The following is a 19678-nucleotide window of genomic DNA, read 5'->3' on the forward strand; positions in this document are numbered from 1 at the left end:
AGTATTATGGAAAACATTTCCTGCTGGCAGCTGCTGGGCATTAAGTCATTCTTATTTCAATGATGTTTACACTCTCCAGTTTTCAGGAGAAAGCGCGTGTGTGTGTGGTGTGTGGTGTGTGGTTGTGTGGTGTGTGTGTGTGGTGTGTGTGTGTGTGTGTGTGTGTGTGTGTGTGTGTGTGTGTGTGTGTGTGTGTGTGTGTGTGTGTGTGTGTGTGTGTGTGTGTGTGTGTGTGTGTGTGTGTTGAAGATATGAGTGTGTGTTGAAGATATGAGTTGACTCAGATATATCCTTAAGTTTCCTCACAATGTAACAGCTGTCTCTCCTTCACAGACCAGTATGATGGAGAGATAGCAGTAGGAAGAAGAGAAGATGTCTTTTTTTGGCATGGACTGTGTCAAGAAAAAAGAGCAAGGTAAGCCTTCACTGCATGGATTTTAATTATCATTATGGTTACAATTATATCCTTGACTTTTGAAACAGCAATCCCTTCAGGACAGTAGTTGTGTACTTCAATGTTACAACAAGAACTTTATCAGCAAATGTAGATGCCCAGTCACTACAGTGAGGCTATTATGTTAAAATAATTATTAAGGATTCGAATAAAGTGCTTAGAAAAAAAGGACACAATTTTGATGACAACTCAGCAAATCCTTCTGCTGAGGAAGTTCATGTGATGGGACAAGCTTAGGGTAATGGTTCCTAACCTTTCTTTTGTCCTAAAGGAACTCCTCTTCTAACATTAAGTAAACTGAAGACCGCTAAGTGACATAACAATAACAGTAAAGACCAACTAAGTACACAATTAATCAATTTTATATATTGTTCATTGGACACATTTTCTAGCAAAGTATTCTCCTACAATGTTACATCAGAGGTGTTACTTTTTGGGATGGATTTTTTTATTTAAAAAATCATTCATAATAAGTACAATACAGTATCCTTCTTTTTGACTTTTCCTCTTTCTGATGCCTAGCCATTGTTCTACAAGTTCTTTCTTTTTTAAACTGTATTTTAATGCAGGATGAGGCTGTATATCAGAGGTGGTTGGCTGTTTGAATGTAACAGATTGTGTTCAGTGTACACTTTGTCGTAAAGTGCATACTTTATACTGTATAGAGTAAAACATGCTGTTATTTGAGGTCAGTATTTGAAACCAGTGTGTAACATAGCAAACTTTGTGGTCTCTTCATGGCGAGACTAAGCTGCCCTACCACTGCTGGGGTTTAAAGTTTGGGTCACATTATAAACCTATGAAATGAAAATTAATGTCAATTAATAACGATTTCCCTGTCTTTTCAAATCAGAGCTGGAGAGGAAGCTCCGCGCCAACGACCGCGAGTACAACCTCCCCTTTAAGTATGCAGTAAGTATTGCAATGTTGATACGTGTGTGTTGTTGCTACGTCTTTCACTCACATTATTCATCAATGTGAGTCTCTATTGTCCTCTACAAATGCTTTTTTATAGAGAAGGGGGATGTACAGCAGATGCAGCCCTCTTACATTATGAAAATACTGTTTACCATTTATCAGTAGGTACAAATATTTAGCAGAGAAACTCTCCGTTGGGGTGTGTCTTGCTGCTCAAGTGTCTGGATGTTATCAGTAGCCTGGATGTCAGCCAGAGTCTAAGTCCCCTCAGTCTGCTCTCAGTGTTGATGCAGTCAAGGTCAAAGTAGTTTTAAAAAAGAAAAGAAAAAGGTGGATAACTTATTTTAGCAATGTTAACGTGCATTGTGGTGTTTTCTGATTTAAAATAAAAGTAAAAAAGTGAGTTATGTAGAAGATAGAAGAGTGAGATGAGAAGTAAAGGCTAAAATAAATATAACTTAGAACTATGGTCCAAATAAATAGTTCCCTATCATACATATATACAGTGTAGATACTGTATGCCGCACAATACAATGCATTTAAAAACTCTATCAAACAGAGCAGCACTGAAATTGTAAAACAGTAGGACACAAGTAGTCTGAGTATAGCAACCTGATCTCACCAGAATGCGTGACTCCACCACGACTCCTTAACACCGCATTGCGTGGTGGACTCACGAACTTTGTTACATTTACGTGTCTGCACCACGCAAACAACCCCTATGTAAAGTGAATGAGGCTCCTTTGTCGTGGTGCACACACGCATTTCTACAACGTCCTGCAGTGAGCTTTTATTCTATAAAACGTTTTTAAAATCTACTTTATTATAAAGTACATCACATAGATGCATACATTTTAGTATTCATATACAGGGATACATGTAAATCTATAAAAAAACAAAGAATATGAAACTGACAAACTTAAAAAAAGGAACATTGAAAGTTGAAACGGTCAATGGAAAAAGTTAAGCAAATTAGAATTGCATACTATTATGAAGTAATACAATTAAATAAATATTCAATTTTACTGTTCAATCTTTCACTGGATAAACCTTGTGGAAATACCAAACACTCTTCCGGCGTGTGTATTTAAGCAGGAACAAAATCTCTAGCCTGTGGGCGTTGTTGTTATTAGTAAAGACGCATGGTGATATACTGACATGGGAGTCATGGTCCGAACGGTTAGGAGCAGCCTCCTGATAAGATCCACCTGGCACAAAGCAAAAGCCTCCCACTGAAAAATTCTCTTATGAAGTTTAACTCAAGGATTTTAAACAAAACAGCAATTAGAAATATCCAGTTACGTTTTATTTCAGGTAAACAGAGCTTTAACGCAGAAATGTCTAACATGGGGAGCGTGGGTAATACTAAATGGTTTCTTGTTGGATATTTTCTGAAGATCCCTCACATGCTTGGTGCTTTTGTTAAAAGAACCTCTGAAGAAATCTTAGCAGAGGCTCATACATACAGAGAGAGGTTTGTTTTTAATTGTATTTTCCCCCTAGAAGAATGTCTAGGAAATACTCATCCAAGAAATGTATGTTAAACTTTTACTCTTACACTTTTTTGTCTGTTATTTGCCTCTTTATTTCCGTTAATCTCTGTTTTTTTTAAATGTCATGTTTAAAAGCAGTATGTGTGTAGTCATATGTGAAGAAAGTATATTTGACATCAAGGTAACACTACTGTGACCTACAGTAAGGTTGGGCTTCTATTTCTTCTATGTTGTTGATTTGGAGGTAGTGCATTCAAAATGGTTTTCCGGCCACATGTCTGTCTGCTAACCTCCTGACATAATATTTTGGTCTTTGAATGTCCAGACCACAATCATAGACAAATATTTGTTCAAGCCATAAATGTAATTATCCACCAGGCTTCTATCATCCCGGATGCAAAGAGCGAGATTTCCATAATACGGTTTTATAGATACATATAAACCATGTCCACAGAATGAAACAAGCCTCACACATTTAGAGGACCGATAAGTGTCTTTTTTTATTTGTGTGTGTCACCAGCTACTCTGTTATTGTGTTTCGTTTGTTTGAGGTGCTATCAGATAATGTATTTAAAGTTTAAAGCTTAAATAAGATAAGATATACTTTTGCCCTAGCCCTTTCTTGGTCCCCCGGCTTCCTTTATTTTTTGTTTGCCCTTTGATTTTCTGTTTGTTTTGTTTGTCCACCATGTACAGCGACCTTGGGTCCATTGAAAGGCGCTATATACATATCATTTATTATTATTATTATTACTTTAATAATCCTAATTTAGGAAATGTTCTTGCAACAAGGCATTGCACATACTAACAAATTAAAAGAGTAGAAATTAACAGTTCTAAAATAGAAACATCTCAAAATAGAAATAGAAATAAACCAGCTTTAGATAAGAAAAATATACAGATGACCGTGAAGTGAACAAATCTAACAACACTATTGAAGGGAAATTATATTTACCTTTTTGTGAGGGGATAAAACATCTTTTGAAACAACATTTTGACCATAGGCTACATATTAAAAAGATAGTTTTTTCAGGAATTCAGCAGAAGCTCTCTAAAATGACTAATTAATTCACAAAATGTGTCATTTCATTTAATCGTTTATTTGAATAGGGACAATGCACATTAATGAACACTTAAGACAAATAATGCTTTAAGTGTAAATATGCCGGATTTTAGCTTTGAGCTAATTTCCAACCGTAGTCCCTCACATACAACATAAGAACATGACATTTATAAACATAGCAAAAATAAATACATGATATGCAAAAAGAGCAAGAGCAGCATACACAAGCATTTACCACATGGCAGTACAATATAACAGCAACGACATATCAAGTGCAAGAGAAGATACAAGAGCTACATCAAGTGCAAGAGGAGATACCCCTGTATTAAAGTGCAGTTAGCGGTGATTGCACATCTGTTTGTTGCTCAACCATTCTTTGAGTTGTCCTTTAAAGCTATTGAGAGTGGGACAATCCCGTATCTCAGTTGGGAGGCTATTCCAGAATTAGCTGCCCTTAATGGAGAGGACATTTTGTCCAAAAGTGGTCCGTCTGCGGTGGACTTCACAGTCTCCTCTGGTTTCTGACCTAGTGCAGCGTCCAGTGTGTTTTTTGTGGATGAATTCCTCTAAGGGGGGGGGGGGGCAGTCCATGTAAACATTTATAAAAAACACATACTTTTAAAAGACTTAAAATGGTCAAAACTTAAGAAATTGTGTTTTTCAAGGATGGTACAGTGGTGGTATGAATAAGGCTTTCTGTCAAACACCTTGATAGCTCTCTTGTACAGCTGTTCTATTGGTTTCAGGTTTGTGGCACAAGCAAACGACCAGTTTGTCAAACAGTATTCAATGTGGGATAGAATCATGCAGTGGAGGTGTGACTTTGCAGCATTGACAGTTAAGAAAGGTCTAATTTGTTTAACATTTTGCAAGTTGAATTTAACGGTATTGGAGACTTTCTTAATATGTTTCTTAAAAGTCAAGTTCAAGTCCAGTATGACTTGAAGTGGGAGACTAGTTCTAATTCTGCTCCGTTTAAAAACACGTTGGATCCTTCGTCGTTTACTGAACATCATGCATCCTTTTTTTTTACGTTTAACTGTAAGCAAATGTTGTTCAGCCAGTGTTGAACCTTGTCCAAAGCTTTTGAGAGATGAGATCATTTCAGTGTTTTTCCCATGTATAAAGATGACCGCATCATCGGCATACATTTGTACATTCAACTCTGGACATACATTAGGAAAGTCATTAATGTAAAGAGAAAACAGTAATGGTCCAAGAATGGAACCTTGTGGAACCCCAACAGGGTTCACAAGGTAGGGGGATATGGCACCGTTGACCAGAACACACTGTTTTCTGTTCGATAAGTAAGACTTTAGCCAATGTATAGAAACTGCAGAAAAATTGAAATACGTCAGCTTTGTAAGGAGCACTTGGTGGTCAACAGTGTCAAAAGCCTTCCTGAGATCAAGGAAGACAGCACCTACATATGGGCTTGTGTCCAACATACATTTAACCTTTTCCACAAAGACACAGTTAGCTGTCTCAGTGGAGTGGTGAGAACGAAAACCAAACTGCATTGGGTGGAGTGGAGCGAAGCCTTTGTCTAAATGTTTGGTGATCAGTTTTGACACCCATTTCTCAGCTATCTTAGAGACACATGGGAGGATGCTGATTGGTCTGTAATTGGACATCATTGCCTTATCCCCAGATTTAAAGATCAGTGTCACCGTGACCACCTTCCAGGATGATGGAACTTCCCTCGTGCTGATAGATTGATTCTCTAGCATAGTAATTGGTTTTATTAGACCGTCAATATGTGTTTTTATAAAGTTGGTGTCTAAATTATCTGCATCCCTAGCCTTAGAACCTCTTAACCCTGAGATTATATTTTTTAACTCAACCTCTGTGATTTCCTCCAGGTCAAAAACGGGGTGTGTATCCACAGTCGGGCTAGGTGAGACCTCAGATGGTGGGAAAAGCTTTGTAATGTCCAGAGCACTATTTATGAAATACTCATTGAGAGAGTTGGCCAATACAGCCGGGTTTTTTATCAGGGCATCATTGATTTTTAATTCTAAAACATTATTTTGGTATGTTTACCTAATTATTTAAGTATTATTATTATTATTTATTTAAATATTTAAGGTTTGCCAAACTTTTTTAACGTTACCTTTCGCACCTTCAATTATATTGATGAAGAAGTTCGCTTTGGCCTGTCTTATTGTTTGTGTTACCTTGTTACGAGCATGAGTGCATTTTTGTCTATCAGTCTGGATTTCAAGCTCTGCTTTAATAGTTGGTCTCTAGATTTCATTAAATTCCTGCATTGTAGATTTAGCCAGGGAAGATGATGTTCCTTCCTGTCCCTAAGGCACCCTCTCCTTGAGAAGGAAGACATTGTATCATTAATTATATATTTATTATATATAAACAGATTACTGTTTTCACCAATATCTTCAGAGGACAGAGTGTCCCCCCAATCAATCATTTTCACTGCATCCATAAAACGTTGTTGCAGGTTTTTGGGGATGAAGCGAGAACCCAAGGCAGGGGTTTTAGGTGTGGCCATGAACCTTTGTGAGTTTCCTGGTAAAAAGATAAGATAATAATAAGATTATGGTCAGAAAGACCAGTCAGGAAGTTGTAGGTTTTAACTATTCTGTCAGCTTTGTTAGTAAATAATAAATCTATCATTGAACAATTATGTCCTAGATCTACCTCGTTCCTTCATAGGCTACCATAGGCCATATTCAATATGAGAAATTGTTTAAATTCTTGAACAGAATAGACCTGCTTCCTTAAAATTAACAAGCTCATAATGTAGCATTTACAGTTTGTGTTGTTGCCCATCCCTGCTAATGTTAGCCTTATTCCCCATTAGTTTAGTTTATTTTATTTATTTAAAGGACAGTGCACATTAATCCACATTGCTGTAGATGAGCCAGTATTAGCCAGCAGGCTAATTTTCAACTGTTGTCCTTGGCAAGATGTTAAATAACCACAACAAGACTAGAGAAATAAAAACATAATTAAATAGAGTACAGCAGACAACAGCAGTACAACAATAAATAGGAACAGCAGTACAACAATATAGAGGAACAAACAAACATGCAAACAGATGAAATATCATCATACCTTGATACAGTTAAAAGTGTTCACATTTTTGATTGCTTAAAAAAAACATTAGCTAATGTTGGATTGCTGTTAGCTTGCTTGATCTTGCTAAAGTTAGCTTTGTGCACAGTAGGCTAAGGTTAGTTAGTTTGTTAATACTGAAATGCAAGGAATGTTCTAGATTTCTTATTCCAAAATAAACGTTTATCAGTTTTTGGACCATTATAGAGATCAAAAGTATATAACAAGTAAAAGTCCTGACGAGAAAAAAAATGTTAATCTGTTATACAGAAGTATGAGGAAAATGTTAAAGGAACATCAAAAAGTGTTATTATGCAGAATGGCTCCACAATGTTCTGACCAACCTCGTGATTGAGATTTTTTATTTCAAAGTTTGATGGTTATTGGACATATTCAGCGTTTTGACCACCTACACACATGAGACTAGTATGTTATCACTGAAACATAAAAAGGGCCTAAAGTATATTTAATGCAAAGAACTAAATCTTATCTATCCTCCTTTTTTTTACACCTCTTCTAGACAAATGCCATCAAGACCTCCAAGTACAACCCCTTCACCTTCCTACCTCTTAACCTGTTTGAGCAGTTCCAGAGGATCGCTAATGCCTACTTTCTGTTTCTTCTGGTGCTCCAGGTGAGTGAAACAGACACACAAACATATATGTGCAGGAAACATAAATACAACGCTTCCATCCAACTAGCTATTAAAACGTATTAAATCTCTCAAAAATAAAATGAAAATTAGACTTGTTCCTCTCAGGTTAGCTGAAGACCATCTAAATGTTTGACATATTTGCAAGATAGAGAAATAATATTATGCTGGAAACGGATTATAACTAATCAAACTGACTGACTGCTTTGCAAATAGGCATTCTTGACACAACACAATCCACAGTGAGCAACTATTATTTCTCACAGTGTAGCTGTGTGTTAACCAAACAGGATGTAGAGATTAATCAAGTGCAATGAGATTAAGGAAGTGTAATATCCAGTACAGGAAATTGCCTCATCGTTTACAAAATAGTCATGTTGCTCGGGCTGCTCTGCAGACAGACAAGGAGGAACTGGAGCCCAATGGCAGTTTCAAATGAAAAAGTTTTGTATATTTGTGTCAATGGTCCATGGTGCCTTTTTATGCATCAGAATCTATCAGGGTTTGATCATTTTTGAAAATGGCTAACAAGGTACTATTTATTCTTAACTGTAAATATATTACAACTAAAGGAAACCACCTCAAAATGATCTTGTATCCACCCCAAACAACACTTATCCTCTCACCCGTCACATGTGTTAATTGTATACAGAATGTCTTTAAGAATAGGTGAAGATGTTTTTGAGTGACAAACAAAGACATGCAAACCAGAATGGAACCTACTTGGAAGACCTGATGAACACCTTGTATGCAAAATTGTCACTCTTATATTTTGATTTACACCTTAAATATAAATAGTAAACTTGTAATTTTACTGTTGACATTTTGGGCCCTAGGAACTTTTGCAACTTACTGATCATTTTCTTTTTATATTTAGATTCATGCACACTACGTTTTTGCACACTTTTTACTTTGTATCGCAACTGCTGCATAACATGATTTGCAGTATAACATTGTCTCATAGACCAAATAAAATGCATTTAAACATGGCTAAAGAAGATATATTGATAAAAGTTTTGGGGCAAATCATGCAATTTTTCTTTTAGCCATTCAAATGTTTTTGCAGTGCAACATTGTTAATCGATGTTCTGTCACGACTCATCTTCCTCAAATCTAATTTAAATTGTGGTCCTTTTGGCAATGACGCAGTTTGAGAAACATTTTCACAGAGTTTGTATGTCCTTCGTGGTGTTTAAGTTTGAATTAACATAATGCACACACTGTTCCCTCCCTAACACCCACAAACAGCAATCTTTGTGTCACCTCACTCTACCATAATCTTCCCCAATCACTTTAAAACCAATGTAGTCTTTCACACTTGTTATATGTGCGATTACATTACAGTTATTGTTGTCATGCTCATGAATTTTTTTTTGTAATTGCCTGTCTTTATTGTCTCTACATTTTTCTGCGACGCACACTCATTTTAGGTTTCCCTGTCATTTTTTTAATTTAATATACGCAAAAATAAGTGTACCCTGAAGTGAACTGAAAACAGTTTTCTGTGTGTTCTTCAGGTGATTCCTCAGATCTCCTCTCTGTCCTGGTTCACCACAGTCGTGCCTCTGGTCCTCGTGCTTACAGTCACCGCTGCCAAGGATGCCACTGACGATATTGTAAGCAAACATGTCTAATGCACCTTTCACAAATTCTACTAGGTAAAGGGACAGTAAACAAACAAACTCCGGAATCACAAAGAGAAACCCATACCTCTTCTGTACCCAAATAGTTCAAAAATGTATTTAGGGTTGTAATAGAAAAGGTTTGGGATTTTTGTATCTGCATCTGAGGTCTGAGGAGAGTTGTTTTTTTTCTGTGATTGATTGACTGATTGATCGATCACCTTTAAGAGTACCATGTCTCTTTAAGAGTACCATGTCTCAAAGTCAGTCAAAAAGAGCAACTTCTCAGTTTGTTTCTGGCCTCAAAAAAGTTTTCAGGTCAATTGAACAAAGATTGACCTCCTTTAATGGCAGAAGTGAAAGTAGAGTCAGGTTGTCAAGCTTGGCTCTACTAGTTAACTCTGGTTTATTTCAACAATGAAGATCATCTATTAGCTTGACTATAAAAAAATACTTAAACCAGGAAGGGAAACGATCCTAAAACGAATCATTTAACCAGCCACAAACTGTCTGTTCACACCTAACAACAACATAAAATAACATAAAATATATCAAATATAAAGACATTATCACAACTACAATTTAAGCATATAAAGACTAATCCAATAACCTAAAAAAAAGCGCTGGAAATGCTCAAAAAGCAAAACAGCAAGGAAGACAGTTCAGGCAATCATCCCCTCTCATTAACTTCAAACATCAACACATCTGGTGTCCAGTTTTGCTACACATCCTGTGCCTCATCCGAAAAATGAATAGGGAAAGCAAGTTCACAATCTGTTCAGGGAATTCCATTAAATCTTAAGTGAACTTCCTTGATGATAAGTGGCTTTTAAATACTGTACAGGTATATCTTCTTGCTGCTTGGCATATATTGATGCAGCTCTCTTACAAACAGACTGAGTACTACTGTATGTTTTTTCATGTAGCTGATAGTCACTATTTACTCTCTGACTGTGGGGGGGGAAAACGTTCCACTAACATCAGCAGTCTTATGTACAAAACACTTCACACTCCTCTAAACTGATGTGAGCGCAAAACAAAGTGTTTATCAGTAAAAAGTTTCCCTCCCCATATCAAAGCTCTACTGCAAGTTCATCAGGAAGTCAGTTGGTTTTATGTTTTTTTGGTTAATGATTGAAAACCTGTTTTCTTTTCTCTAATCGCTTAACGGGAACCGAAATAGAATGAAAAGTACCTCGAAAAAACAATGACGGGAAAATTACTTTTTGTTTCAAGGACATCCAAGCACAAAAGTGTTTGTACAGTATGTGTGTGTGTGTGTGTTGTGTGTGGCACCCAATCACTTAATGCCAAACCCCAAGAGGAAATAATGGGTTCATCATGGGTTAAACATTAGCTCCAGGAGAAAAAAAAGTACTTTTTGTTTGGCAACGATGTCACTCCTGAACAGTTCTCATCGCCAAACCCTACTGTTCCTCTGGTGAAGTCAAACAGAAACAGCCAACTGACCATGTGTGGCAAGGTCGATTACCCTGCAAAACAAACGCTGAAAAACTATCACCAGTGTCACCTGTGTTGGGAAAAGCCTACTGATTTCAGTCAAAACTACCAATTAAGTTTTGTAATGTAGGAGTTGGCTAGAGAAATAGTTTTTGTATTTCTTAAAAGATAATGACACATTTGTCGGGTAATATTATTTATACAATATGAAGTCAATTACATTTTGGATTTGTAAGAAGTTAACAGTACAATAATTAATGATCGTTAAATTCAGTAAATCCTAAATGTGGGTGCAAGGGGATACAAGGACTGTTCTTAATGATTTACAGTCAACAGGTCACATGTTGCAAGTTATATTTCTTGTGCGTACTGTAAGTGCGTGCATACGTATGTGTGAGTAAAAGGTTTTTATAGGATTTCATAAATAATATCAAGTTAAAAACAGAAACTCCTTGAACTGCAAAAACTCCATATGGGTTTCACTAAGGAAGGACAATTTATTAATTTACTTTATACAGTAGGGAACATTTGTCATTCCTTGATTTTCACTCTGAATAGTTTTTTACCTGTGCAATTTTAATAATTCAGGATAGTAAATGAAGCAGTTAACTTCTCCATTTCAAGAAAAAGTACAGACACATTTGAAAGCATTGCTAGCGATTACTAAAGAGAAACTTCCTGACTGCGCTGACTGTCTCAGTACCCACCTTTGTGTGTCACTCACATACATAAATAGTGATTGGACACTAAAGACAGAGACTAATGAGACATACATATAGGAAGTGTCATCATGACTTATCAATGAAGGGGAGTCAAAGTTTCTAATAAGGTCAAAAGGTGTAATTTAGCGGAATATCTCTCGTGGGAGGTTCGCATTTTGAGAATGTTACTCTATCACTTTATCTTCTCCCACATTTTTGCAAGTTAGTATCTATATTATAAATGATTAGACAATGCTAGCTGGTTCAATTGAATTTTCATCAGATCTATTCAGCAATTGTTGGTAAAAACTTGAGTTTCTTGTGGTCCTCTTTGACTCTGTATTTATTTTTGTTTTTGTTTGTCTTTTTCCAGAATCGCCACAGGAGCGATAATCAAGTCAACAACAGAAAAGTTAAAGTCCTTATTGACAGAAAGTAAGTTTGTTTAAGTACAATCAAGTTTGTTCATGTGCATACTGTATGAATCATGCGCAGTACACCTGTGGCCATATACTCAAAGTTTCAGGCAACCAAATCCTGTGTTTTTATTCATTTTAAAGCCACGATCAGTACCTTTTAACCTGTTGAGTACATGTAGGCGTTCCTCAGGGAATCTTATTGGGTTCCCTTCACCTTTACATTTTAATAGCAACCCTCAGGTCAAACCATGACCAAAACAAGCACTCCCCCCACCACCCTGCGGCTTCTTCCTGTTGGCTAAAATATATAGAGTTTTAGTCACGAAGTTTGCGAAGAATACACAGATGGGTGGTAACACCAGATTAATTTACAGGAATTTTTTTTGAAGTCGGCTTGTCAATAAACAGAATAATTCAAAATCAATTAAAGAGGATGGGCTTGAAATATCCTTTTTAGACATCAGGGTCCTAGTTTCCTAACAGAACACAGTTTATTTATTTATTTATTTATTAAGGGTGCAAGTTCATCTCCCTTAATGGTCTAATGACTGATGCAAAGCCAGACATATCATAAAGAAAAGCTATACTAAACAGTAAACACCTCTTTCAATGTTATTATTTAAATATGTTATGTTTTGTTTTTGCCATGTCAATGATTATAGTCATGAATTACAAATTGATGAATTATCTTTAATTACATGCAGTCTGATTCTCAGTATCCTTTATTTACTTCTGTAACATAGGGACACCACTGTGTAACACTCAAGCTTCTATTGGCTAGCTCTACAACACATTGTTAGTGATAGGCGAAGGGGCGGGACGTCTCTAAGCGGTTGACCAATCACAACAGAGCTGGGCAGCTAACCAATAGCGCAGACTGGGCTCTGGTTTCAGACAGAGAGGGAAAAGATGTGCCCGAGCACAGGCAGTATATAGTATCACAAAAAAGCAGAAATTTGAATGATTTCAACACATAAAAGCTAAATAGTTTGAGAAAAACTCTTCTGAAACCTAATGGAGGCACATTTTAAATACACTGAGTAAGTATTGTCAAGTTTATTAGAAGTGAATTTGTATTTTGCTTTGTAAAAGGTTTTATGTAGCGACTCATTTATTTTTAAGGTGTATGAAAAAATGTGTTACTTTTTGACATATTGAAAAAGATTGTGAAAATGTCCATTGTCGTTGACAGCAAGCTGTATTAGAAGCCTATCAAATTAGAGAGGGATTGAAGGAAACAATGAACTCTGCTCAAAGTTGAATCGCTGGCACAAATGTATGCATGAAACGGAAAACCCTTAAGCATAAAATACTTGTATTCCAGCCAACTTCTAAGAACTGTGGCTATTACTGGCAGACAGATACTCTGACAGTAATTCAGGAAACTAGCAGGAACATGCAGTGAAGGAAAGGAAACTAATATTAGGATGACCTCTGTGTTCAATGGTTATTTATGGATGTTTTATTTTTTGACAGTCCTGAAGGAAAGGGAAAATAATGCATTTTCTCTGAACTGCAGAGTGCAGAGTCCAAACATCCACTTAGCAGCCTGTTTCCTGTTTTCAGACTACGGAGCGAGAAATGGCTGGACGTCCAAGTGGGAGACATCATCAAGCTGGAAAACAACCAGTTTGTCACAGTCAGTACATTTTTGGAATATTTATAAGCTATTTCTCCTTCGAAAAAACAGATTTTACCTACAATTATATTCCTTATATTATGCATATGATAGTTTTGTTTATTATTATTATTTTTTAAATCTCTTATAAATCCTTCTGTATTTCAGGCCGACCTCATGTTGCTCTCCAGCAGCGAACCACTCAACCTGGTGTACATCGAGACGGCAGAACTGGATGGGTAAGTATATTTTTTGTGTTACGTCATGATGTGAGCTTGTTAAACATATAAAGAATACATGAGGGTAGGGGTGGGAATCTTTTGTATCTTTCAATTCGATGTAGTTCCTTGAATCAGTACATAATGGTGCTAATTTCAGGACCTTGTTCAGTCCGCTGCGTGCTAATAAAGGGGAACATTATGGTGTGAAAGCACTTTCTCTTCCTTCTTTTATTGTTTCTCCCTCTTCCTTTGTCTTTTATTTATCACCATCCTCTCCTCTTCCGCAGAGAGACTAACCTGAAGGTGAGACAGGCCCTGACCGTGACAGGAGATCTGGGAGAGGATATTGAAAAACTAGCAGACTTTGATGGTAAGACTTCTAGAGGACAACCAAGTGTGGATTTCTGAAATCACAAGCATTCAGAGTATGCATACTTACTCACTCTCTCCATCTCAGTTGCTATCTTCTTTACCAATACAAAAAACCTGGATAAGCTGTTTTTATGCCACATTGTTCATACTTGGCTCAGCATTTTGCACTTTGAAGCACAGCAGCAAAAAGAGCGAACACACAAAGACAAATGATACCTCAGTAAACAATATGTAAATATGTAATGTGAAAATGTTAGCAATTTAGACATTTGATGCTGTTCACTGTTACATTTGTATTGTATATTTATGTTAGCATTTTCTTCACCTATATGTCCATATTAGTTCCATGCGTATTGTTATATGTGTTTATTTAGGGTTTTCTAATATTAACAGCATGTCTATTTCTGTGTGCATTGAGAGCAACAATAGACTAAGTCAAAATCATAACAATAAGTATTAGGCGACTAAACTGGGTTCAAAAGTCCCACCTCAACGTTTTAATCCCTATTATAATCGATAGTCACACATGAATGATATGCATACATTTTTTAATAGGGGAAGTACGCTGTGAGCCCCCCAACAACCGCCTGGACCGCTTCACGGGAACACTAACCTACGCAGGTCAGAAATACTCGCTGGACAACGAGAAGATCCTGCTGCGAGGCACCACCCTGAGGAACACCGGGTGGTGCTTTGGACTGGTGCTGTTTGGAGGTGGGGAAGGACTCACAGACATGTCTTCATAAATTAAGATGAACTCAAACAGTACTTTATTTAAGAGGCCCTATTACTGTATGCTTCTGAGGGTTTTCTCTTTCCTGTAGTGTGTTATGTGCATGTAAATGGTCAGTTCTCTTTTATTAAATGTTCACTCTTTTGCATTTACAATACATCACATATGAGAAGAATTACAGCAGAAAAGAGCCAAAGACAGCTTAATGTTACCTACAGTAAGCATGCATAAAAATGTACTAAAGATCAACAAAAGAAATTATAATAAAAAAGTTACACATTTTACAAAAATACACATCCTGTAACAGTTCTAAGGATTTAGCAGCCAGGTATATACTGCACAGTTTTTAACGGCATATATATATATTGCACATAGTTGGTACAACAAGAGGTGTGTGTGTGTGTGTGTGTGTGTGTGTGTGTGTTGTGTGTGTGTGTGTGTGTGTGTGTGTGTGTGTGTGTGTGTGTGTGTGTGTGTGTGTGTGTGTGTGTGTGTGTGTGTGTGTGTGTGTGTGTGTGTGTGTGTGTGTGTGTGTGTGTGTGTGTGTGTGTGTGTGTGTGTGTGTGTGTGTGTGTGTGTGGGGGGGGGGGGGGGGGGGGGGTCAACTAGGGGCTGTGTTGGTTGTTTAGTCTGACCGCTGCAGGAAGGAAGGACCTGCGGTATCTCTCCGTGAGAAAGCGGAGGTGCAGCAGCCTGTCGCTGACGGAGCTGCACATTGAGGACAGGGTGTCCTGGAGGGGGTGGGACACATTGTTCAGCAGGGAGGACAGCTTAGCTGCCATTCTCCTGTCTCCCACCACCTCCACAGTGTCCAGAGGACTCCCCAGGAGAGAGCTGGCCTTCCTTACCAGTCTGTTCAGTCTCTTCCTATCATCAGCCGAGATGCTGCTGCCCCAGCAGGCCACACCATAGAAAATGGCTGATGCCACAACAGAGTCATAAAAGGTCTGAAGGAGTGCCCCCTGCACCCCGAAAGACCTCAGTCTCCTCAGCAGAAAGAGTCTACTCTGTTCCTTTTCGTACAGAGCAGCAGAATGATCAGTCCAGTCCAGTTTATTGTTCAGATGAACATCTAGGTATTTGTAGGATTTTCACAATCTCTATACAATACACACATACACAAACAGGAACTATAGACATCCATTAGTGGAGGGGTGTCAGGCAAGCTGGCAGCTTCCAGTCCACATTTGTACTTGGTCCGACCTGAACTTGAACCGGGGCCCCTACAGTTCCCAAGCCAAGTCCCTACAGACAAAGAAAGCAGAATTATAATTAAGAAGGGAATAGGAAAAACTAATCTTAAGTGCTGATTCAAGTCTTATTTCACACTAAAAGAGGTTTAAAATTGAGGAAGTTATGAGATCATTTATTTGTTTCTGTTCCTCTTTTGCAGGTCCAGAGACAAAGCTGATGCAGAACTGTGGGAAAAGCACGTTCAAGAGGACCAGCATAGACCGACTGATGAATGTCCTAGTCCTTTGTGTGAGTCTTTTAATGATTTGCCTGTTTCCTCTGAACTTATGATAAACATCAGTTAAAGGGACAGTTCCCCCGACAAATCAAAGTATACACTTTCTGTCATGGGGTTTGCAAGGCAGTTGGGCCTAAACCCTGAACAAAGGAAGCAGGTATAAGTACAGAAAAGCGTGCTTCAATTAAGATTAACAATAGTTTATATAAAGGGTAAAATAGTTTTTTCAAGAATGATTTCACCAAACAGCTACAACTTTTAATAATATAATAACTAGAGAATGCAATTCCTGAAGAAATTGCTAATGGGAATGCTTTATGCTGAAAAGCTGACGCTGAATTGCTATTCTGAAATGTAATGTGTAAGAAGAAAGTGAAGAATTTAGATTGAAATGATACATGAACACTGGGGGCTTGAATGTGTGATAAGAGAAGAAAATAAAGTAAAAAAGCTTGGAAAAGCAGCAGCATATTTGAACTGCAAACTATTGAACTAACTTGATGACGAATGATCTGTCGCCATGGCAACGGTATTTGATGACACCCCATAATACGCTTAGATGTTTTGATGGCTGCATCGTTACCAAACCTGTGAAGTTTTGGGCCGTTTGGAGCATTTTCACTGAAGTTATGAGAAAACCGTGTTTCATAGCGAGCATTGTGTTGCCATGGCAACGGCATTTGAAGAAATTTCAAAACTGTCACGTAGATGTCTTCACGGCTGGACTGTTAGCACACGTGAAGTTTGAGCACTTTTTGACAATTTTCATAGGAATTATAGCAATATCATGTTTTACGACGAGGGATGCGTTGCCATGGCAACAGCTTTTGAGGAAAACTCACTAATGGCACATAGACATGTTGAGGGCTGGACCATTAACTATCACCTGAAGTCTGGTGGTGTTTTGACCATTTTCATATCAGTTACGACAACATCGTGTTTTTTGGCTAGGGATGCGTTTCCATGGAAACAGCCTATGGTGAGATCTCAGATTTGGCGTAGAGCTGTTGAGGCATGGGCCGGTGATATACAAGCGAAGTTTGGGGACGGTGTCCATTGGAGTTACAGCGACATCGTGTTTCATGGCGAGGGATGCGTTTCCATGGAAACGGCATATGATGACACCCCATAATTGACATAGAGCTGTTGAGGGCTGGACCATTAACCATTATCTGAAGTCTGGTGCTGTTTTAGACCATTTGCATAGGTATCACGACAACATCGTGTTTTATGGCGAGGGATGCGTTTCCATGGCAGCAGCCTATGGTGAGATCTCAGATTTGGCGTAGAGCTGTTGAGGCATGGACTGGTGATATACAAGCGAAGTTTGGGGGACGATCGGACCGTGTCCATTGGAGTTACAGCGACATCTTGTTTTATGGCGAGGGATGCGTTTCCATGGAAACGGCATATGATGACATCCCATAATTGAGTAGAGCTGTGTTAACCATTATCTGAAGTCTGTTGCTCTGAGCATGTCAGTTGGAGTTATGACTTCATCGTGTTCCAAGGTTTCCATGGTGATGTGGTGATGTGCAGTAATCAGTGAGAGGAGAGCATTTTCATTGTTCTGAATGAGAGATAAACCTCTTACATGTGAACGTTTTGTTGAAGAACCGTAACAGATATCGGTGAAATTTCAAAGTGTGAAGCATGTCAAGAAACTTGAGCATCTGAAGTGTAGTTTTTGTGTACTTTCGGGTTAATAATGTGGCCTTTTTGGCAGATTAACTAAAGGTGTGCGGCTGCTGTGGTGGGGAAAGATGAGGCTGAACTTACAATGGGGTTTAATGGAGACATGTTGAACGTTTTTGTCACTTCATGCCCTCAAGAGGCATTTTGTTTAATTATTTATTTTTTATTTTTCAAGCTACAAGATGTTTTCCTACGTTTCTCATGAAAAATTATGTCTCAGGAATGTAGGGTTTGGGAATTATGGCAGGTTTAAAAGAAAATATGAAGGCAAAATTCAATCTGTCCTCCACTCTGTGACATCACGCACTCTAAAATCTGAAGAAGGCCTCTTTACCAAGGTCTGAACAATGTTTAATATCTCTAAAAGTACGAATCAGATTTAAAAGTTGTTTAAGATGAATATTGTCAGAAAGATGTGTAACATTTTAAAGTTGGAATGAGGTTTCTGAGTGAAAGTATGAAGAAGCAGTTAGCAGTTGAAGAAGGAGCAGTTAGCCGTTGAAGTTGCATGAAGATTGTTCTAGTCTGAAGAGTTTCTCCATTGACTTCCATGTTAAAAATGTGATGAATTATGGGATGGATCTCTGGAATTATCAAAGTTATTAATAAGAAAAGTAATAGCCATCGATTCCTGACCGAGCTGAACGTTTTGATGTTTGAACGGAGTTTCTGCGATGTGGAATGTGGGAGAAGAAGTGGTGCAAAATAACCCGGCGGAATAATAAAGAATGTTGTGCGTAGCATAACAGATAGTTGGAATGCTGTATCAGTATTCCCACTAAATAATACATTTTATTTATAAACGCGCCTTTCTAGGCTCAAGGTCGCCTTACATGGTACACAAAGTTAAGTCTAGTTTTAGATTTATTGCAAAACTCTTCAAGATCTTGCGAAGTTATAACATTTATTTAAGTGTGCAAAATAGTGTAACTTCCTACATAAAAACATTTATCTGGCTTTTCTGTATCTGTGCATCAGCTGTAATATAAACTTGCAAAACCGTTATTTACATATCTCCAACATTGTTGATGCATCAGAAATCAACACTTACTGAACTTAAATGTTGTTTCTCAAAATGAGTTTGCGAGTGAAAGCAGGTTCCATTTTTGTGATGTATTTCCATGCAGATTTTCGGTTTCCTGGCTTTCATGTGCACCATCCTGGCGATAGGAAACTGCTTCTGGGAGCTGAACGAAGGCTCACAGTTCACAGTCTTCTTGCCCAGACAAGATGGCAACGATGCTGGCTTCTCCGCCTTCCTCACATTCTGGTCCTACGTCATCATCCTCAACACTGTGGTGCCCATATCTCTCTATGTTAGGTAAAGACGTGTGTGCAATGGCTATTTATTTAATGAGATTTTGAACTCAAATGCAGAAATACACACATCCTTTACTCAAGTATAAGTACAGATACTCGTGTTTAAAAATACTCTAGTAAAAGTAGAAGTACTGACTAAACTTCTTTACTCAAGTAAAAGTAAAGAAGTATGGGCTTTGAAATGTACTTAAGTAAAAAGTACCCATAACTACCATCTGTTTTAAAGAGTAACTGACCTCACTTTATATTAATAGAACAATAATGTCATTGTGAGCTAATTAATGTTTCCATGCTGAACAACGGCAACATGACAACGTTTTCATTGGTCCCTCTTCTTTAGAGAAGACCAGGAAATGATGGATACACGGATCGTGTTAAAATCAATAG

General features: G+C 37.8%; 1 protein-coding gene across 1 annotated transcript in view; it reads left to right on the forward strand.

The window, feature by feature from the left end:
* Positions 1–19678, forward strand: part of LOC117546444 (phospholipid-transporting ATPase ID-like) — a 53362-nt gene that overhangs the window by 18271 nt on the left and 15413 nt on the right. The window contains exons 2-12 of the mRNA XM_034216682.1: positions 334–415; positions 1308–1366; positions 7527–7640; positions 9176–9274; positions 11816–11877; positions 13428–13500; positions 13648–13718; positions 13988–14070; positions 14628–14786; positions 16199–16287; positions 19099–19292. Of these exons, the coding sequence (XP_034072573.1) occupies positions 373–415; positions 1308–1366; positions 7527–7640; positions 9176–9274; positions 11816–11877; positions 13428–13500; positions 13648–13718; positions 13988–14070; positions 14628–14786; positions 16199–16287; positions 19099–19292 (1046 nt within the window). The 5' untranslated portion in view covers positions 334–372. The remainder of the gene's footprint in view (positions 1–333; positions 416–1307; positions 1367–7526; positions 7641–9175; positions 9275–11815; positions 11878–13427; positions 13501–13647; positions 13719–13987; positions 14071–14627; positions 14787–16198; positions 16288–19098; positions 19293–19678) is intronic.

The sequence above is a fragment of the Gymnodraco acuticeps genome, unplaced genomic scaffold, assembly GCF_902827175.1.
Source record: "Gymnodraco acuticeps unplaced genomic scaffold, fGymAcu1.1, whole genome shotgun sequence".
In the NCBI taxonomy this organism is placed as follows: Eukaryota; Metazoa; Chordata; class Actinopteri; order Perciformes; family Bathydraconidae; genus Gymnodraco; species Gymnodraco acuticeps.